Source organism: Xenopus tropicalis, chromosome 5 (genome assembly GCF_000004195.4).
Source record: "Xenopus tropicalis strain Nigerian chromosome 5, UCB_Xtro_10.0, whole genome shotgun sequence".
NCBI classification, from domain to species: Eukaryota; Metazoa; Chordata; class Amphibia; order Anura; family Pipidae; genus Xenopus; species Xenopus tropicalis.
This window is the reverse complement of record NC_030681.2, coordinates 52,572,560-52,595,863: the sequence shown is the minus strand read 5'-3', so window position 1 is coordinate 52,595,863 and position 23,304 is coordinate 52,572,560. Positions and strand designations below refer to the sequence as shown.

Here is a 23,304-nt window from a genome sequence, read left to right as displayed (position 1 = left end):
GCTGGAAATTGTGTGTGAAATGCATGTCTTAGCTGAAAACAGTGGAAAAATTGTATATCCTTACACTATAATTTATCTAGGAAAAGCTAAAGATCCGTATGCTAGTACTTTGCTTGCAGGCAAATTATGTGTTTATGAAACCAACTGAGCTCTATTTTATTCTTCTGACTCCATTCGCTAATGAAACGATGCACAAGGCGATCGCATAACTGTTACCAGCAGTGGGGGAACTATGATAAAGATTTCTTAGCGATACAGCTCACTAAGGTGTGGAAGAAAACAAGACGCACTTTAGACTTTTAGGTAGATGTCCTAGAGTGGACACCGTAGTGCGGAGAGGTGCAGGCAGCGCCGCTGGGCAGTAGAGGGAGTAAGCAGGCCCGATAGCGCACTATAGAGAGGCCGGGACAGGAAGAGGTAGTACTGGGTGCTGGCTTAGCCTCCTTGTGTGGCTCTGTGTGCGGGGGCAGAGGCGATAAGCAGGATCCTCAGCATGGCAGCGAAGGTAAGGAGGCTTGTTGGCGTAGAACTTTATAGTTAGGTCAGATTCGCCGAAAGAGAAAGGTTGGTTTTAATACAGGCAAAAGCTACTGGGAAGGAAAGGAAATGCAAAAGCACAGTGGGAGTAGGAGGCTCGGAAATGTTATAAACTGTATAAAGAAATATAGAGTGTCCTGTATGAAGTGAAAGTAACACTGAAGAGGGGAAGCACTGCAGCAATAAGAAACATATTACATTTCGGGTAACTAGGAAGTACTTGTTTGTTGGCAGGGGTTTGCTGGCAGAGCCCAAAGCGAGGGACGGAGAAACCATGTCTGACTGACAGCAGTTGGTACAGTAGTGCCCCTGCCAGACCCATCATTGGGACCGGGGATTCACTAAGAAGTTGTTATTCAGGAAAGAAAATTAGGTGATTAGCTCTGTCCGAGAGGCAATACGTACTAAAGGAGTGAAAACACCAGAGCATAGAGCTTGGGGAAAGCCTCTCTACTTGTAGCGATGGCCATGAGCGGCTTTCTGCGTGAATACTTTGCGAGACCCCCGCTCTCACAGCCCGCTGATTGTCTCCCACTGGCTGCACTTGTTTCTTTGCCGCTAGTTGCGCTGAGGCGCTGAAGCGTTTAGCGCTGCTCACAGCCAGGTCCAGGGTCACACATTTGGCAGCTCACATGAGCGAGAGGGTGGGACTGAGCGTCCAAAGATCAGTAGCTTCTGGTTTTCTCTATTTTTGCCGCACCAAAGAAGCCCTTTTTTCTGCCCTTTTCTGGGGAGTAACTTTAGAGGAAGCAGACTCTGGGGCTTCTAGGGGGGCAAGTGGCACACTTAAATACGTTTTTATAAAGGAGAAACCTTATAACCAATCTTTAGGGGCCCTAGTATGATCCTGCAGTGGGGCCCCCCTAATATCTTATGTTTTTTGCACTGATCATGTAGTGTAATGGTTAAATATTACACTCATTTTGGAACATGATTCAATCTGCATACCTTGCTGTATAATACAAAATATTAACATACCTGCCTGTATGATGAAAACCAATATGTATAGTTTTATTTATATTTCCAGGGTTATGGAATGAATTGGCTTGTGTTAATTTACTGGTTGCCAATTACCTGGAAAAAGGGACGCTTTAATTTCCTTTTTATTTTGTTTTTGGTTCTTTTCATTTCCTGTGTTAGGTGTATATTATTTAATAATGGTTTGCATCACCTGACAAGGTGTGTAGAGGGAGGGGGAGGAGGAGGAGGAGGAGGAGGTATTGACTCTCATTTGACCTGCTGTGGGAGATTGTTACTAGTGAGGACTGGGCTAGGATATTTGTGCAGGGCATTTGGAGTATAAAACAAAACTGTACCCACTTTAAAATAAAGTTGTTTTTAACATTTATATTTTTCTTCTGACATTGTCAGGCTTAGTATTTCAACTTCTGTCTGTATACCAGGGATCCCCAACCTTTTATACCCGTGAGCCACATTTAAATGATAAAATTGTTGGGGAGCAACAGAACCATGAAAAAGGTTTCTGGGGGTGCAAATAAGAGCTATAATTGGCTTGATAGCCCCTATGTGGACTGGCAGCCTACAGGAGGCTTTGTTTGGCATTATACTGGGTTTTTATGCAACCAAGACTTGTCTCCAAGCCAGAAATTCAAAAATATGAACCTACTTTGAGGCTCCTGGGAGCAACATCCAAGGGGTTGGGGAGCAACATTTTGCTCATGAGCCACTGGTTGGGGATCACTGCTGTATACTATAGTTTATACAAGCAACCAGTTTGGAGCTGGGAGCAGTTTAGAAGTCAGAAAGGAAGATAAATTGGAGAGGGTCTGAAAAGATAAGAAATTTAAAAAGGAAACAATAAAACTGAACCTCTACAATCCATCTTTTATTTAATAATAATTGATAAAAGCTGCCAACAGACCAGGCGCCTCTCTGACCAATATCTGACCATCTGGACCTGCACCAGTTAATAAAAGCTGTTGACAAAGTCGAAACATGCCTCATGTGGATCAGGAAGGTTAAAAAATCCTGCCAAGGTGTGGGACATATTGGCACATTGTAATTACCTTGATTTTACCATAGTTCCACAATGTGGATTCAGTGTTTGGGATCCCATTGTAAAATATGTTACTTTGACTAACCAGTAAATGTCAAAATACATGGCAGTTGATGACCCTTTTGTGACGCCCATCAGTTTTTTGTGTAGCCTACCTTCTCTTTGGGTATTTGCCACTCTTGTGACCAGCTTTATCCTTTCTAATCTTATAATTTACAGTTTGTCCATTTCCCTATGGGACCAAACTGTAAATTATATCCTTATAAACAGTGCTTAGTGATGTCATCAGTTATAATCGGAGCTTAGTGATGTAATTTCTGTGACATGACTCACTAAAACTTGTATATTATAATATAATATATAGTAATATTATAGTATAGTATAATATAGTATATTATAATAAATAAAGTACCCTCTGTTGTACAATATGAGGATGGAATTACTCAGTGACTAATAATATCCCTATATTTTACAATAGGGGGTATTTTATTCACTATTATAAACCTTTTTGTCAAAAACTAATGTTATTGCCACCAGTGTTTTTAAATAAGAGAATGAACAATTCTATCCAATCCTTGGTACAGCTTCCTGAGATTTATATCTCAAGTTTTTTTTCCAAGATATTGTTTTATGTTTGTTGTCAAAGTAATCAAATATTAATGTTAATATAAAATTTGAAATATGGGAGCAATAGAAAGAATGTGCCCTTTTGTTGTGATTTGAGACAGCTTAAAGACACAGTGAACATGTGGGTTTTATGTGCGTCAGACTGTGTTGGGCTGTTCCCTTCTCAGAATCTCTTTCATATGCTAATAACTACAGGCCCCACATGCACAGTGTTTTTTGCTGGACATCAACTGCAGGCACTTTCACTGTACATACCAAATGTATTTGTGGATAAGTCATAACAGGATTCTGGGAAGAAATTCCTTTAGGCTCTTAGAAAAGTCCCATTTACATGGGCTTGTCCCATTTACACGGGTTTATCATACAGACTAATGCTTACCCACTGGGTTTTCAATGCAAAAGCCAGAATAATAGCTGATCAGATTCCCAACTACAGACCGGTTTCGCCCTTCTTGGGGCTCATCAGTGTAATTCAGGGTTTTCTGATCAGCTAAGGTAGAGCCAGGAGTGGGGATACACAAACAAGCTAAAAGGGTTGAGGAGACCGCCTCATACTTATGCAAATAAGTCATAACAGGATTCTGGGAAGAAATTCCTTTAGGCTCTTAGAAAAGTCCCATTTACATGGGCTTGTCCCAAACAAACTTTAAAGGGGACATATTGTGTGAAAAACAACATTGTGCCAATGAATTCTACTTATCTTAATTTAGAAGGAATGTGTTTAAAGAGTAATTTTTCATGCTGATTTATTGAAAATTTCTCCAAAAACCCTTCTAGTCCTACCCATCTGTGTCACTTCCTGCAGCTGACTTGATAGGGAACTGAAGCCTCTCTTTGCTTGTGTAACTGCAGGACTGTGATTGGCTATCCCCCTCCTATTTTGCTTCTGGCAGGGACCGTTAGGATATGCCCACCCCTGATCTAATGTACAGACAGGGACTTGAGAGGATCTATAGGGAGCTCCAATAAAGGGGACATTTTTACAGCGGATGGATGGATGGATGGACGGAGCGTGGTGGTGGTGGTGGGGTGCTGGAAGTAAATGCAGGAAAATAGTTTGAGGGGGGGATGGGAGGTGTGGTTGTTCGGCCCCCCAACAGTCTGAGGGGCCATGAACCTCCTTGCTTAAGACGTTTGAGGACCCCTGGTTTATCCAATATGTCTCCTTTAGGGTAAACACACTTGTTAGGTGGTCACAATAAATGGGGTAAGCTTCCCCCCGCATATGTTTGTGTGTGCGGCTCCGTTGCAAAAACAGTTCCTTTAGGGTAAAGACACACTTGCAGCAGCTACTTGTCATGGCTACTAACATAGAGAATGCTGGTCATTTACCGATAACTGTCTATGATAATTCTACAAATGTTTTAGCAGAGCAATTCTCTGTATTGTCAATGGCAGGGTATTTTCTGGTGTTTAGTAGCCATGACAAGTAACTGCTACTAAGTAGCTCCATGTGTTTTTGCCCTTAAAGTGGTAGGGCAAGAATATGTTTTTAATTAGGGCATTTGGTAAAGACAAGACAGCTGTATTTCTCAGTTCATAGTGGAACTAACTAGATATCATGCTTTGCTGGGCTAATTTCCTGTAGAACTCGTGTACTGTTCCAGGTGCAGAAAGACATTTTTAGATAATAGCAGTCACAATGTGTTATTATTTTTAAAACTTAATTTGGAAGGATACACACAAAAGCAAAAATGTAGCGTTAAAAAAATGGAACTGCAAATGCTAAATATACATGTGTCATAAATAAGGTTAGCCTAGTTGTAAACAGAACAACATTTTGCTAAGGGAAGTAATACAAGTTTAAAAATGTAATAAAAGTTTAAAAAGTGCTGTACATAAATGTTAAAAATAGGGATGCACCGAACCCTAGCATATGCTAATTAGTTAAAAATTGCAGCGTGTGGCTAAAAAATTTTTTCCCCTACCATTTAACCCTTCCAAATATAGCATTTGCTAATTTATGCTAATTAGGATTTGGATTCGGTTCGACCGAAACCGAATCCTTCAAAAAAAAAGCTGGATTCGGCTCGCATCCTTAGTTAAAAAACAAAACAAAACAAAAAAAAGGCTAACAATTAAAAATTACATTTAAAGGACTAATAACATATAAAAATTATAGATTATGCATTCATTAATTTTAAAATGCCCTGTGGGTGCACTCAAGGGTTGTTGTGACTGACCTGCGAGTGTACCGAAAGATACAGGTAAGTGCTACTGAAATCAGTAAGGAATTAAGAGTGATTTGTCACCTGCACATGGAGCTATACAATTTATGGCACTTTCTTATAAATGTACAATATAGGACTTTTTTTTTGCCAAGAAACTATTTTTTTTTTTTAATAAATTAATTGAATCCTCCTCAAAATATTCCAAAGATTTCAATATATTTTGGACAAAAAATTGAAGATTTCAGAGCTTTAAATGATTTTCCCTGCATCCCTATTTTTATGGCAATACTGTTTTTATATACTGTAAATTCTTTTTGTTTAATACTTTGTGCTTTACTAGCTTTTATACAGCTTTAATAATCACTTGTGTAACAGGTAAAGACTTTCAGCTGGTGCTTTTATTGTTTATAAGCTTTGTGGTTGCTAATATCGGAGGTACTGAAAACCAGATATCAGACTGATTTTGAGGCTGTTCTTTGTTTTGTATTCTGGCCCTTTGACAGTTAAACAAAGGGCTATTTGGAATGCCAATGTCCATAGTAACCAGGTATGTGTTTAAAGGAAATGTAACACTAAATTTTTTTCAAGTAAAAAAGCTATTCTACCCTGCGCCAATAACTGCCCTATCCTGCAAACCACTTTGCAAGATAGGGCAGTTATTGGCGCAGTGTAGAATAGCTTTTTTACTTAAAAATTTTTAGTGTTACTTTTCCTTTAACCTTTTTGGTGCTTTATTTTTGTTTGTTTTTAAAGAGACAGTATAACCCCTCATTTCAACATTGGTGCAATGAATAGGGACTTGTGCTTTGTACTTTCCTTTAATTTTCTTTTTATTACGAGATAACTGGGGTTTTTTTTCAATTTTTTATTCATTTTGTAAGATAACTGGTTTTTATTTTTTGTTTTAAACATGGCAAAATGAAACTTAAGTCACACTGTAGTACCTGATCCCAAAGTCAATAAATCAGTGGTCCACTGGGAATCTTTTGTATAATGAGGTGCTCTTTATATTAAAAGATAACAGGCTGTAGCTTGAGTATGAAGCAGTTTATACAGGGGCTTTGAATTGATTGTTACCAGTAATCGCATAAGGGGACATAGTTCATATGGCAATAAGAAATATTTCTATGTATGTATCTAATTTACAAAATCAACCCCGTTGTCTTAATAGTTGTACAAATGTCATGGTTCAAATATGTAAATATAGAACAAGATCTCAAGCATGAATTCATATACAGGTATTGTAAATATTACTAAATACAAGGAAAACCTTTGTCTAATTGTTTGGGGACATAATATACTGTATAATAATAATAATTTGTCACAAGGCTGAATGTCTGAGACCGTATAGATTTAATGCCAAACAGCAAAAAGGGGCAAACACAAGAAATGACAGGAAAATGTGTCAAAACTTTGTGCAAAACTTGAATATACTTACGTCACCGAATTTATCTAGCAATCCATTTCTTGCTTCATTTGCTTATGCAAACTGGAAAGAGAATATTTAGATAAAGAGTTGGCATTCAGTGAGATCTAAAGACTTGTGGTTTTCTAAAGGCTTGTGTTTGCCTACAGAACTGACCAAGTAACGGAGCTGGTATAAATGGAACACATTCCATTTGATGGAGTACCATAGTCATCATAGTCTAAATCACTGGAGGCCCATGGGAATTTTTATGGCTCCAGGCTGCTTTGTTTTTGAGCCAAAACATGTACTTAATGAAAACTTTATTTGCAAATGACACTAAGAACAGTGGCACCCATTGGGTCTCTTGACTGCTGCATTTTTTAGTAGGCCAAACAGAGGGGACCAAAACAAACCATCTTCCAGTGACTCCTTTGAATATCACCCGAAAGTGCAAGAACCAGCATCTGTCAGTTGCAGAAAATTCACAATATTGACTAATGCCCCTTGGAGAGATTAGTCGCTTGGAATAAATCTCTGCTGCCTGGGGTGACTAAGGGGCGATTCACTTTGTTGCTGGTGAAAAGGCATTTCGGAGACATTTCTTGCCATGGTAGCAGGCGATTAATCTCTCTATGGGCATTTGCCTTAATCTTCTCCAGTGTGGGCACAAAAAAAGTTGAAGTTACCTTGTATATTGAAATGTAAGTCATATTAAAAAAAAAACATATACATTACATAATGTGATGCATAGTAAAAACAAAGTTGCCTCACAAGAAGGCTTTGGACCTCTATACCCAGGGCTGCCATCAGAAATCACGGGGCCCCGAACAACCAAATTATCAGGGCCCCCCAGAGGCCTAATGGTTAAAAACCAGAACACATATTGGTGGCCAGGGGAACCATGTAACCAACAAGAGGGAGACGTGGCAACAGCAGTGCTAATGGTTATGGCACAAGAGGAGACTGGGGGAACTGTTCGCTACATGGGCGACAAATCTCACAAAAATACCTCTCCCTTCTTACACATTTTTCAGCAATTATGCTAATTTGCCACAAGTAAGGTGTTTTATATGCTGTGATGTGAATTTTAGTGAAGGGAGTGGTATTTTCCGAAGATCTGTCGCTCTATTGAAATTACAATAACTAAATAGGTTGGTTTTAAAACTGAAATTTAATTTTTTTTTTTTTTTAATATACTGAAGCCAGCAGAGATGTCTATGCCTATTAAATTATCCAATGTGTATTAAAAGGTAAGGAGCAGCAATCTGTAACAAAAAAATATATTTTTTTTTTCAAGGACTTAAGAATAACAGGACAGGGTCCATTGCAGTTTCTCTCCTAACATTATATGCAGCTTGATGTGTACATGTGCATGGGATGGTTTTATTTTTCATTTAAGGAACCCCAATATAAACATTGCTTCACTAAAAAATGCAGTATTTTAAGTTACTACTTTCCAATAGAGGTTTATCAGAAGCAGGAGCCGAGTTCTTTGTCCAAATTTCACCCACACCCTCAACTCTGCTACCTTTCCTCACTTCTTTGGCTTTCTATACATACTCTTCCTTTCTGTTTCTCCCAGTCTTTTCACTCCCATTTAATATACTATTCTGCTCAAAACTTTCTTACTTCTGCCTTGTCTTTCTATCTTTTTCTCTATGGCAGAGAGCTGGGCCAATCCACGTTGGGGGAAGGCTGGACCAATCTGGGCTGGGCCAATCCGGGCTGGGGCTGGTTGGGCCAATCGGGTTGTGGGTGGGCTAAGCCAATCGGGTTGTGGGTGGGTTAAACCAATCGGGTTGTGGGTGGGTTAAACCAATCGGGTTGTGGGTGGGCTAAACCAATCGGGTTGTGGGTGGGCTGGGCCAAGCAGTGCAGCGAGCTTGGTAAAGGAAAATATCCGAGCTTTAGGTGCTGACAGCAAGGGGCCCGGCTAATACAAGTAAGTGCAGCAGAGCCGGGCCCCCCTTAAGAGCCAAAACTCAGCGGGTCCGGTATGATTGTCCCCCCTGTACCCCCCTGATGGCGGCCCTGTCTATACCATGCATATGTTATACCACCAGTGGCAGCAATTTACATTAATGTCGGTAGGAAGGTAACTTTGCTTGTTTTGGCGTCTGTGCTAAAGGAGATAAGACATGGGTGATGCAACATCCTGTTTTCCAGGGCCCTTAAAGTGATACTGACACATTCCTATGAAAATCCATAGGAACGTGTCAGTATTAGTAATAAGTTGTGACACACAAAATGTTTGGGGCCAAAAGTCCCTCAAAGCTGCCCCCGCCCAGCAATACTTACCAAGCCACTCCGACATAGCTAAAGACTCTTTCGTAGTTGTTTCAGTCACGCTGGGCTGGTGGTGGCGAGATCCTTCCTTAGGCTGGAGTACTGTTTTCATTCGTAATTACCCTGTGGAAGGATTGTGCCGCCCCAAGCCCAGTGTGATTGAAACAACTATGGAACAGCCTTTAGCCATGTTGGAGTGGTATTGTAAGTATTGCTGGGCTGCCACCATTTATCATTCGTTAGAAGTATAGTTCCTTTTTTCTAGTTTGTAAAATGTAATTTATGAATGACAGTAATCTGCTGTTTATACGTAATTTGTATTTGGAGCAAATATATTTAGTGATGTTATAAAAGCTTTTCAAGTGGACCAGCTGGTGTATACATGTAAACACTGTGTTGTTACGGAATCAGAAAAGGGCACTTATTATAATTTACTTTTAGTTAAAGGGCAAGTGAACCTGCTCCATGGTGCTCACTGGCACCTAGTGTTGCCTAGCTGTGTCAGAGTTGAGATTCTACAATCAATGGCAAAAAAACCACACACACATATATAACAAGAACAAACGGAGCACACCCTATTGAAATTCAAATGCCCAGGGTGCTAGCAAAAAAATATAAAGCAAGAGAATGAGCTGCACACACCAGGACTTGGCAAAAATATAATATTTATTTAAGAAAAGAGATCCAACGTTTCGAGCACTAACTGTGCTCTTCCTCAGGGAAAAAACCAAAAGACAGTGAGAACCCACCCCCTTAAAAAGCCCACCTCAGTAAAAAAGGGCGCTATATATATATATATATATATAATCAGTGGTTCGCAACCTTCCTAATTCCGCGACCCTTTAATACAGTTCCTCATGTTGTGGTGACCCCCAACCATAGAGGAGCGGTGTCTTGGTTCCTAAGACCATCAGGGTCGCGACCCACAGGTTGAGAACCGCTGATATACAGTGGAGGAAATAATTATTTGACCCCTCACTGATTTTTTAAGTTTGTCCAATGACAAAGAAATGAAAAGTCTCAGAACAGTATCATTTCAATGGTAGGTTTATTTTAACAGTGGCAGATAGCACATCAAAAGGAAAATCGAAAAAATAACTTTAAATAAAAGATAGCAACTGATTTGCATTTCATTGAGTGAAATAAGTTTTTGAACCCCTACCAACCATTAAGAGTTCTGGCTCCCACAGAGTGGTTAGACACTTCTACTCAATTAGTCAACCTCATTAAGGACACCTGTCTTAACTAGTCACCTGTATAAAAGACACCTGTCCACAGAATCAATCAATCAAGCAGACTCCAAACTCTCCAACATGGGAAAGACCAAAGAGCTGTCCAAGGATGTCAGAGACAAAATTGTAGACCTGCACAAGGCTGGAATGGGCTACAAAACCATTAGCAAGAAGCTGGGAGAGAAGGTGACAACTGTTGGTGCGATTGTTCGAAAATGGAAGGAGCACAAAATGACCATCAATCGACCTAGCTCTGGGGCTCCACGCAAGATCTCACCTCGTGGGGTGTCAATGATTCTGAGAAAGGTGAAAAAGCATCCTAGAACTACACGGGAGGAGTTAGTTAATGACCTCAAATTAGCAGGGACCACAGTCACCAAGAAAACCATTGGAAACACATTACACCGCAATGGATTAAAATCCTGCAGGGCTCGCAAGGTCCCCCTGCTCAAGAAGGCACATGTGCAGGCCCGTCTGAAGTTTGCCAATGAACACCTGAATGATTCTGTGAGTGACTGGGAGAAGGTGCTGTGGTCTGATGAGACCAAAATAGAGCTCTTTGGCATTAACTCAACTCGCTGTGTTTGGAGGAAGAAAAATGCTGCCTATGACCCCCAAAACACCGTCCCCACCGTCAAGCATGGGGGTGGAAACATTTTGCTTTGGGGGTGTTTTTCTGCTAAGGGCACAGGACAACTTATTCGCATTAACGGGAAAATGGACGGAGCCATGTATCGTGAAATCCTGAACGACAACCTCTTTCCCTCTGCCAGGAAACTGAAAATGGGTCGTGGATGGGTGTTCCAGCACGACAATGACCCAAAACATACAGCAAAGGCAACAAAGGAGTGGCTCAAGAAGAAGCACATTAAGGTCATGGAGTGGCCTAGTCAGTCTCCGGACCTTAATCCAATAGAAAACCTATGGAGGGAGCTCAAGCTCAGAGTTGCACAGAGACAGCCTCGAAACCTTAGGGATTTAGAGATGATCTGCAAAGAGGAGTGGACCAACATTCCTCCTAAAATGTGCGCAAACTTGGTCATCAATTACAAGAAACGTTTGACCTCTGTGCTTGCAAACAAGGGTTTTTCCACTAAGTATTAAGTCTTTTTTTGTTAGAGGGTTCAAAAACTTATTTCACTCAATGAAATGCAAATCAGTTGCTATCTTTTATTTAAAGTTATTTTTTCGATTTTCCTTTTGATGTGCTATCTGCCACTGTTAAAATAAACCTACCATTGAAATGATACTGTTCTGAGACTTTTCATTTCTTTGTCATTGGACAAACTTACAAAATAAGTGAGGGGTCAAATAATTATTTCCTCCACTGTATAGTAACAAAGTACGTTAGTTTAAAAAAAGAGACAGGTCTATCAAGTTCAGCCTTTTATGTGTATATAAAAACCTGCCTAACTGCTAGATGATTCAGAGGAGGGCAATATACCTCTTTCTGCAACCTCTCTAATTAGCCTCAGAGGTAGGAAAAAATCCTCCCTGACTTCAAGATGGAACCATTCCCTTGAACAACTGGTACTATGAGCTATCTTCCAAAACCCTGTATTTCCATACTTGCTAAAAGGCCGTCCAACCCTTTCTTGAAGCTATATAATGTATCTGTCGGTACGACTGATTTAGGGAGAGAATTCCACGACTTTACAGCTCTCACTGTAAAAAACACTTTCCAAATATTTAGATGGAACCTCCTTTTTTCTAATGGAAGGAGCGGATGCCCTTGGGTCTGCTGGAAGGACTTACTGGTAAATAAAGCATTAGAGAGATTATTATATGATTCTATTATATATTTATACATAGTTATATTAACCCCCCTTAAGTGCCTCTTCTCCAGTGTAAACAGACCCAACTTGGCTAGTCTTCAAATCTGAGACTTTCCATGTCTTTTACCAGCTTAGTTGCTCTTCTCTACTATCTCTAATTCAATAATATCCTGCTTGAACACTGGAGACCAACACTGCATGGCATATTCTAGATGGGGCTTGAATCTATGTCCCTTTTAATACAGCTCAAAACCTTGTTTGCCTTTGCAGCTGCTGACTGGCATTGCTTGCTACAGCAAAATGTATTATCTACAAGAACTCCAAGGTCCTTTTTCATGATGGATTTGCCTAGTGCAGCTCCTTAATTGTTATAAGCAACATGCATATTTTTACATACAAGATGCATGTCCTTACAGTTTTATTTAGTGAATTTCACCTGCCACTGATTATCAACATCCTGCTGCAAGGATGCTACATGCTGAATTAATTTAATTGGGCTGTTTAGTTTTGTGTCATCTGCAAACACAGATACATTACTTAAAATACCATAGACCTAATACAGAACCCTGCAGGGCCCCTCTAAGAACCTTACTCTTTGAAAACAGAGTGTACCATTATCAACCAACCTCTGTACATGATCCTGTAGCCAGTTTCCTATCCATATATTTTTTTTATTATAAAATCATAAAAAGAGATTTGCTGTTTTAAAGGGGAACTTTATCTGAACACAGCTTGGGCTTTTTGAAAAGTAAACATAATTTCAACAGCTTTGCAATATACATCAATTAAAAAGTATGCAGCCTTCATGATTTTTAAAGGGGAACTATACACTAACAATGAATATGGCTAAAAATGACATATTTTATATACTGTACCTACTGCATCAGCCTAATGTTTTAATATTTCAGTAGCAGCAATAATTCAGGACTTCAAACTTGTCACAGGAGCGCTCTCCATCTTGGAAAGTGTTTGTGAGACTCACATGCTCAGTGTCCTCTGAAAAGCAGCTGAGAAGCTAAGTCTAGGGGGTCGTTGCAAATTTTCAGAAAATTAGGTTTATCTGTCATATAACATGATGCTACAGGGCTGACCATTAAATTCTAACACCAGTTGTACTTTCATAGCTGCCATGTAGTAATTATCAGCTGAATTTCGATATATACAAATGGTATTTATTTATAAATTTTGAAGGCATAGATTTAAGTGATAAAGGGTTCTCTGTTGTGTGGGGCTCTTTAATAAATTTTGTTTCGGAAGCCGGGGTTTCCCTTTTAAGTACCAAGGGTTGCCCCCTAGGACCAAATAAACATAAAGAATCCATTAAACAAACCAAGGGCACACATACATGTTAGGACACATCAGCCAATTAAAGGATAAAGTTCTGACTTTTAGGGCTCTGGCACATGAGGAGATTTGTCGCCTGCGTTTTTTCCCCCTGTCGATTTGGCGACAAGTCGCCACGACAATACACACAAAGAGATTTCATGCGAGTTGAGCTCCAGGCGATCTGCTACCCATGGTACACTCAACAGTTAGCCCCCCCTCATGTTTACTCAAGTCGCTCAGAAAAGGGTCTGTGTGCAATTTGAAACAGCAGGCGACTTGAAGTAGCCTTGTATGTTTTGACGCTGGCGATTTCCATTGGTTTAGCATTGGCGTCTTGTCGCCAAATTGCTCTTTTTAAAATCGCCGGCGACAAATCTCCTTGTGTGCCAGAGCCCTTACTCGCTCACTTTTGTTACAGTAAAGCTGACCATACGCTATAAGATCCGTTTGTTTGGCAAGATTACCAAACAAGCAGATCTTTCCCCAGATATGCTTACCTAAGTTGGGCGATATCACATTACAACAAAAGGGATACAATACAATACAATGAGCCGATGAGGTCCTCAATGCAAGAGGAAAATCAAACCTGCCTGACTGACATCTGCCTAGTTTTCAGCTAGATATGGTTGGGTTACCCATCTTTTTAAAGGACAATGAAAGGTTAATATAAATTAAAAGTAAGTCTAAAGGCATTCTTTTTAAGTACTTACTGCATATCTAAATTCCCAGATCCCTGCTTGCTTCTCTGAGATATGGTGCTGGCAGCCTACAGCAGTGTGAAGACTACAGTGACATCACTGAAATCTCTCTGTCCTTCCTATTCTCTGAGCATGTGTGTAACTTGATCCTGTCTCCTGTTCTGAGCTACACATGCCCACCAGCCAATCAGAAGTGGATCTGGCAGAGGGGAGGGGGGGGCGGGAATGAAACACGTGTAGTATGAAGCAAGGAAGGAAAGGCAGGGAGAATACCTTTTTAGAGATGGCTGCCTGTTCTAGAAAATGTGAAGTAAGTGTGACTGAGTAAATATTTGATTAGGTGAGCCAAAAGTGTGGCGTTTTTACTAAACAATAGGAGGACTATTGGCCAGTATGCTTTTTAAATTTTTACTTGCATTCTCCTTTAAGAAGCTAAAATTTGTTTTTCTGAAATTTAGGATCTTTGTTGCCCCAGAGTATATTTTGTTTTTTGCACCAAACATTAAAGGAGACATATTGGATAAATGGGAAAAAAACTAATTTTGTAGGCAATTATGAATAATATACGGTGCTGGTTTCTCTTTGGGCTAAAATTGAATACAGTCTGTAAAAATGGCCCCTTTATTAGAGCTCCCTGTAGATCCTATCCGTTCTCTTTCCATGTTTGAAATGGGTGGCCGTGCCTTATAGTACCTGCCAGAAGTACAGCAGGAGGGGGCTAGCCAATCACAGCCTTGCATTGACACAAACAAAGACAGGCTTCAGTTCCCTAACAGGTCAGCCTAGCTGCTGATTGGTTCCTGTCCTACAGTGCAGTGTACTGAGGGCCGCCGGCTCCCCTGCACACCCAGAGAGTTCAGCCAGCAGGAAGTGGAACAGATGGACGGGACTAGTGGGGTTTTGGTGGAATTTCTTAATAAATCAGTCCGAAACACAACTTTTTTAAGCACAATCCTTCTATATTTATAGAGGAGTACAATTCTCTGGTATTTATATATGATATGTCTCCTTTAAATGAGTTAACATTATGGTCATGGTAATTAAAATGCTCCATTATCATTACTTGCCCTGAACTAGTAGCCTCTTCTATTTGCAACAGGATCTTCTTTCCTTACATTAGAGGGTCTATAGCATAGCCCCACAATTAATTTTCTGGACTCAATGTGTGAAAAACTTTACCCATAAAGCTTCAGCCCCCTTGCTTTCAGTCATCACTTCTTCCTTCATATTGACTTTTAAATCCTGCTTAAAGAAAAACTATACCCCCAGAATGAATACTTAATCATATTATGTTAAGTGACCTATTAAAGAATCTAGCCAAACTGGGATATATATATCGGTAAATATTGACCTTTTACCTTTTTCCCTTGGTCCACCATTTAGTGATGGGCCATGTGCTTCCTCAGAGATCACATGACCAGAAATAACGTGGCTTTAACTGTAACAGGAAGTAGTGTGGAATCAGAAGGCAGAACTGTGTCCATTAATTGGCTGATATGGCCTAGCATGCATGTGTGCCTTAGCTTGTTTGTGTACACTGTGAATCCTATGATCTCAGGAGGCGGCCCTTAATTCTTAATTCTCATCAGGGGAAGCTCATAGCACTTAATGGCATTTTTCAGTTGAAGCATTGTTTTACTTATCGGCTGTTTTCTGAAATAAATTTTTATAGAGATCTTGAGTGTTAAATAATAAGTAAGCCTTTTTTTTTTTCCTATCAGTAAAATTACTCTAAACAGCCTCCAGAATTACCTACCTTTGTCCCAGCATTCTCTCTGACCTGGTTCCTCAGTTAGAAGTTGATCGTTTCTCTTTGCTTCCTTGTGCAGAGTGACGCCCCACCACTTCCTGTTCATGTCTCTCATCAAAAAAAAAAAAACCCTGCTAATGCACAGACTGGCTCCTGCTGCCTCCAGGCATGCCCAGAAGGCTCTCCAGGTCGACTACAGGTAGTTGAATTGAAGAGAGAACTGAACAGGAAGTGGTGGGGCTTCACTCTGCACAGGAAAGCAAAGAAAAACAATCAACTTCTAACTGAGGAACCAGGTCAGAGAGAATACTGGGACAAAGGTAGGTAATTCTGGAGGCTGTTTAGAGTAATTTTACTGATAGAAAAAAAAAAGTTTACTTATTCTTTAAGAAGTTAAAACATGACAATAGGCTACTCTCTTGTAGATCCTGTGAAAACTTCTTGCATATATGAACCTACAGTCTAGGGAAGGTTGACAACTGGTAATTTGTTTTAACCAACTTGTAAGTTGTATTTTTTGGTGTTTGTCTTTTGTTTAATGCAATTATAAAGGAAATCCTTCTTAAAACTTTAACCTAGACCGATTATCCTACCCAAAAATAATTAGAGAATAATTTTTTTTTTAGAACGTTTTGGGCTTTCTTACATTTTATACCCAAGCTTATGGTCTGACAGCAAAATAAATGTAGGTGCCCCAATGAATACATCAAGAGTTGCAGTAGAAATATTAAACTGATTGGTTGCTACGGGTTACTGCTCCTGGGCAAATTTAGTGCCTTTTATTACATAACCCCATATAATTGGTACAGCTACTCTAGTGTTTGAGATGTATTGCAGGTTATACTGTAAGTGATTTTACACTGTAAGTAGGAATAGTAAGCTCTTATGCAATGATTTGGAGGAAGAAACATACAATACATGAGTGTTTCATTACTTTGTGATTGGCAGAGAAATTTTTTTTTCAGTTTAATTTTACTTCCTTTATTTGCACAACCTAGTTAATAGTTCCTTCTATATAAGTGGCGTATGTTTGTAGTTGTTAAAAAAAAATATTTGCAAGCACTGCAGCTTTATAATTAAAGGGCATGCAGACTGGCTCCCTTGGTTCTAAAAGCAGGTAAAAATTTAATTCAAAGGAAGGGTCAATGTACCCTCAGGTATTACTAAAGTGTTTATGCAACACAAAGGGTCCACCCATATAATAATCAAATGTAATAACAAAACATATAATAATTGCTGAAACTTCAGTTAACGCTCCTATTCTAATATTTTCAGATGTTTCAGATTGCATTCCCATGTGGTTACTTTTTGTACTTTGCACTGCACAGGGGTTTTCTGTGGGAGTTTACTGAAATGTTAATTCCTGCTTACCTGTATGGTAAAACGCACAAAAAGCCGCCACATGGGAACACAATTAGGAATGTCATGTTTAAGAGCCCTTTGGCTGTTTAGAATGTCCAGTTAGACCAGGGGTCCTCAAGCTTTTTAAGCAGGGGGGCCAACAGACTGTTGGGGGGGCTGGACTAAAGTCCTCCCCCGTGTCCTCATACTATGGCCCATTCACCGCTGCTTCCTCCTGCTCCCCCCTGCATCCTCGCATCAGATCAAAGTAGGGGCCGGTAAGTTACCTTGGGGGGCTGTATCCAACCCATGGGCTGTAGTTTGAGGATGCCTGAATTCGACTCTGACTCTTTGCATTTCCTTAAAGGGTACCGTTCAATTGGCTAATAGAGAAATGGGCAAAAAAAAAACTGTGGGAGAGAGCTCTTGGTGCAGGCGGCCATGTTTGGTGGCATGCATGTGCATAATGAGCAAGTCTCCCAGCTTATTATGCACATGCATGCGACTTTATGTGCATCAACAAGTAAATTAATACTCTATCACTTACAACACTGTATATTGCAATAGAAGTAAAAAGTATTTTATTTCAGTTTTCAGAGTTTTTCTTGTCCACATAGGCCTGTACATTCTGCTAGGGTGCCAAATGAGCAGATTGTGTCCCGATTTGGTTGGGTGCTGGGCTAAATATGGCTATTCTAAACCTTGGTCATATGTTGGGAAGGACCTATACACAGGCTGATATGCTTCCCACAACATTGCTATAATTTCACCAGCTTTAGTTAGGATCACGTCCAAAATACTGTTTTATTATTACAGAGAAAAGGAAATTAAAAAAATTGGAATTAGCTTCTTGAATTGACTTATGGCAAAAAATGTAATGCCCAAATTGCAAGGGCAAAATCACAACAGGTAATACTTTGTCACCATCACACAAATGAAAACTGCATCAGTAACATTCGTAAACTATGGTTTCAATTCAAAGTTCACTTTAAAAAATAGGGCAGTATGTATGTATAACTTTATTTATAAAGCGCCACAAGGGTACCCAGCGTTGTACAATCTTACAAAATACAAAATTACACATACGGAGGACAAGTGATATAATAAATAAATACAATAAATATATATAAATGCACAGGGAATAAGTGCCATGAGTTATGAGACACAGTAGGAAGGAGGTCCCTGCCCCATAGAGCTTACAATCTAAGTGGTTGGGTAACATACAGGCACAAATTGGAAGGTAAGAGTGCACCAGGTATGGGCATTTGCCCTTAAGAAGCAAAATAATGTTTCAGTGCTCCAGAAGGTAACAGCTGAGCTTTTTCTTAAAGAGAGTGGGTGACTGTTCCCTATGGAGGGATTCAGGGATAGAGTTCCAGAGGTAAGGAGCAGCAAGATAGAAAGGTTTAAGACGAGAGAGCGCAGTGGGTGTGCATGGTGTAAAAAGCTGGCAGCCCCCGCAGATTATCTGGGCCCCTGCGTTGTTCACATTTAGATTTAGGCTTTAATCCCCTGTATATCATGTAATCCCCATGTACTGTTAACACGTTTTAGTCCCTGCATTGTTCAACCCCCTGCTTTGTTCACACCTCAGACTGTAAACCCCCACACTGCTCATCTGTTTACACCTAGACTGTAGTAGTAGTGCCAGCATTGTGTCACTGGGTGTACTGCCTGCCCTATGCTGCATACATAGCACAGACAGGGCAAGGGCAGGCAGAGTATGGCACACACATTCAGTACTCTGCCTGCCTTATGCTGGCTGTGTGTGTCATACTCTGCTTGCCCTATGCTGCATGTGTGTGTCCCATACTCTGCCTGCCCTGTGCTGCCTGTGTGCTATACTCTGCCTGCCCTATGCTGCCCGTGTGTGCCATACTCTGCCTGCTCTATGCTGCCTGTGTGTGCCATACTTTGCCTGCCCTATGCTGCCTGTGTGTGCCATACTCTGCCTGCAATATGCTGCCTGTTGGAGGTAAACCTGGCAGGGGTTTGCTCTGGGAGTTTAAGCATTTGGAAATAGTTATTATATGGTCCCTAAGGTGTGGGCGTTGCTGTGCTATACTGAAGGGGGAGGAGGCGGCAGCATATGGATTTAAGGGTATGTCTTAATATCACATAATATAATTCTTTCACATATAAATGAAGGGTCCCTACAGTGAGCACCAACCATTTGGGGTTTTGCTGTGGTATAACCATTAGTGTGAGTATGATCTTAAAAGCTCTTGTGATAACATGGGTGTAGTTTAAACTTGGTGCAGTTTAAAAAAGGGGAGTGATCAAAACTGGCTTCCATTATCGGCTCTCCACCATGTAGGTCAGAAAAATTCTGGCACTCCGTACCACAGAAGTTGGACAGCACTGCACTAGGGAATGCCAGAATGTGCACCCCCACCCACTGAATCAGTGATTTGTAGGTTTCATATTGAGGCTGCTGTCTGTGTGATGTTTTTTGCAACTATCCTTCTAAAGGACAAGTAAAACCCAGTTCACTGGGGGTGTGCGGTGATGCCAATATGTTATGTACTGGACATATTGAATAGATAAAACCGTTTAATTTTTTTGGGATTTTGGGACAGAAATACACAGTCAAGTTTCCACGTCGATAACCACTCCGTGTCTTCACCTAGGCCGACACAGAGTCTCTGGGTGCAGACACAATAAAGAGTAATTAGCAGACCAAAAATCTGTCCCGTGTAGCATTAGCCTTAAAGGAACAGTAACACTAAAAAATTAAAGTGTTTTAAAGTAATTGAAATATAATGTACTGTTGCCCTGCAGTGGTAAAACTCGGGTGTTTGCTTCAGGAACATTACTATAGTTTATATAAATAAGCTGCTGTGTAGCCATGGGGGCAGCCATTCAAGCTGGAAAAAAGGAGAAAAGGCACAGGTTACATAGCAGATAACAGATAAGACACCATTGTATTCTACAGGGTTTATCTGTTAGCTGCTATATAACCTGTGCCTTTTCTTATTTTGAATGGCTGCCCCCATGGCTACACACCAGGGTTTATATAAACTCTAGTAATGTTTCTGAAGCAAACACACAATTTTTACCAGTGCAGGGCAGCAGTACATTATAGTTTAATTTCTTTAAAATATATAAATTTTTTGGTGTTACTGTTCCTTTAAGTGTGGGATAGGGGTACCTGGGAAAGGTAAGAGATGTTGCAGTGCAGAGTTTTCTTACCACTGGCTGATCCTAAAAGGAGCACCAACATCACCAGTGAATGCGGCTTTCCTTTTGTCCTTTGAAAGGATTGTTGCAAAAAGATCACAGAGACAGCAGCCTCAGAATTTATAAAAAAAAAGGGCGTGTTTGGAGAAGGCCAAAATAAAGCCCAAAAATCTCTGATTCTTAAATAACAAGAAAAGTTAAAAATCACTATATCTTTAGTGTAATGGAGTTGTCATATAGATGCCCTTACATAAAGCACATAGCATTTAGGCATAAGTAGGTGCAGCAACCAAGAAATTATTTACCTGAGTGTGAAATAACACCTTTCTGCAATGGCAGTCGAGGTGAGTGGGAATGATATTGCGGCCATTTAAGATGGTGGCAACTAAAGCTGGCCATACACGTTACAATTAGGATCTTTTGCAGGAAAGATCAGTCATACCCTCCATTGATGATTGAGCCCTAAACATAGCTTTTGCTTGGGCCCCTTCAACGGCACCCAAACAAAATCTTTTGTCCCGCCCAATCGAGATGAACAATATCCAAGGCTTTATATATGTTGTCTCCTCAATCCACCATACACGCACCAAATATATCACGAAACCTTGTTTTGTATAATAATATCGGTGCGTGTATGGCCAGCTTGAATTTGCGAAAGCAAGCATGGTTCTATAAGGACATGTTGATAAAAAAAGTGTATTTCAGGAGAGGAGGTAAAGACCTATGATTGAGCAGTATTTTGTGCAATTTACTTTAGTTCTCTTTTAAAGGGTAAGAAAATATAATTTTTTTTAAACATTAGTTCAATGAATAGGGCTTGTGGTGAACATACTTTATGCCTATTTTTTTAGTTAGAAAATATGTATGGCTTTTGTTATTTCTTGCACTAAACAGGGCAAAATCTGAAAGTGAAAGTAATGTTACATTTTATTTCTGGTTCTGAGCAGAATAATAATAAAAAAAAAAAAAATCCACTGAGAAGCAAACCGTTCATTATACAGAAGGCTTCTCAGTGAACCATTGATTTTTTTTCTTGTGCTCAGAAAGTAGAATATAACAAAGAACTGAGAACAGAATAAACAGAACAGTTCTGAGAATTTCACTTGGTAAGCTTGTATGACTCATTAACCAGTCTGTTATTCCTTCGGATTATATAATTCAAGTGCATTGTTAATATGTTTTATTTGCATGTTACACAGATTAGCTTTCTGAAATCCACTGTGATTTTGTTGGCTGATTGGATTGATAATACAGGTATAGGACCCGTTATCCAGAATGCCCGGGACCAAGGGTATTCCGGATAAGGGGTCTTTCCGTAATTTGGATCTCCATACCTTAAGTCTACAAAAAAATCAATAAAACATTTATTAAACCCAATAGGATTGTTTCGCATCCAATAAGGATTATTTATATCTTAGTTGGCATCAATTACAAGGTACTGTTTTATAATTACAGAGGAAAAGGAAATCAGTTTTAAAATTCTGAATTATTTGATTAAAATGAAGTCTATGGGAGACGGGCTTTCCGTAGTTTGGAGCTTTCTGGATAATGTTCATGTTATTGTCCGTTGGTGTTCCCGCCAAACACTGTTTATAAGGTTTTTTCTCACTTGTATGTGTAACTTTGACAAAGGCTGGTGTTGCAGCCGAAACGTCAGTTCCCTTGCCTTTTCAATAAAGTACCTTCCTCGGAGTATATATATATATATATATATATATATATATATATATATATATATATATATATATATATATATATATATAGTCCAGCCACAAGGCAGCACACCACTTACAAAGGGATGAATGCCTGGGTGCTATTGCAAATAGTAAAAACAGAAATTGTAAGGAAAGGCCAGCACTCACAGGGCTTATAATAAATCAAACAGGAAAAATAAAGGTATTTAAGGCAAAAAATAAAGCATGGTTTTTTATTTATCCGACGTTTCAGTTCCAAACAGGAACTTTCATCAGGGAGAACAGCACTGTGCATGTACAAACAAATTTAAAGGTACAAGATGGCGCCAAAACCACGTTGCTAGGCAACCACCTACTCACACAAATTGTCAAAAACATAAAAACAACAAAAAAGCAAAACAAAGGAAAAGGGAAAAAGGGGATTGAGCGCAAAGGCATAAAGATATTGTTGCATAACTCACTGAATGGAAACTGCTATAGGGACATACAGCTACCCAGTTCCCCAATGCACCGACCGATCGAAACAACACTCACCAGGTCACAACCAGGCAACATAAAGGCAAGCGGGAGGCAGCAAGCGGGTCCCGGTTCCCCAATCTCCAAAAATCCCTTGTGCCATACAGACGGGCCATGCGAGCAGGTCCATGTCAGTTAGCAGGCGCGCCGTGGCAGGCGCGTTGCCTAGCAACCAGAGCTAGCGGCGGCTCTCCCCGACGCTCAGAGTTTAGTAGGAAGTAATAGTTAGACCAATGGGAGCCACCCTGTACTAAACCTTTCGGCAATACATGGTGCTCCCGCAGTAGTCTCAGGCAGCCAAAGGGGGGAGCCAGCCACTGCCATAATAACGATTAGAGGCACAAATGCAGGGGGACCCCCCTGTACTGGGGGATGGAGAGTGCAATGGGGGCCAAATAAGGGAGCAGTAATGCCATACCTTGTAATGCTGCAGGGTACACCTGCTACCCTACAGTGTACTGCCAGTGACAAGGGTTAATGAGAGTGGTGACCGGGCTGGGTATAATACGTCCAGCAGCACCACACAGGAACAGTGTGTATGCATATCTAGATAGGGAAGGCGGCTCAAAAAAATGGTAGTGAAGAAAAAACAAAAGTAAAAAACACACATAAATATATATCATAAGTACTTTCTGAATCTACTAGGCAGCCGGAATGGCACAAGGGTTATGAGCCAAAAATTATACTGGTAGGGTGTTAGACAAAACACCCGAGTGGTAATGTTTCATTGAGGCCCCTGGGGAACA

The 23,304-nt window shown here is 40.2% G+C and overlaps 1 protein-coding gene across 1 annotated transcript in view; it reads left to right on the top strand.

The window, feature by feature from the left end:
• Window positions 1–432: 432 nt before the first annotated feature.
• The window catches only part of snx9 (sorting nexin 9), a 65,862-nt gene continuing 42,990 nt past the window's right edge, over window positions 433–23,304 (top strand). Inside the window, 1 exon segment of the mRNA NM_001127072.1 lies at window positions 433–505. Coding sequence (NP_001120544.1) covers window positions 494–505 — 12 coding nt within the window. The 5' untranslated portion in view covers window positions 433–493.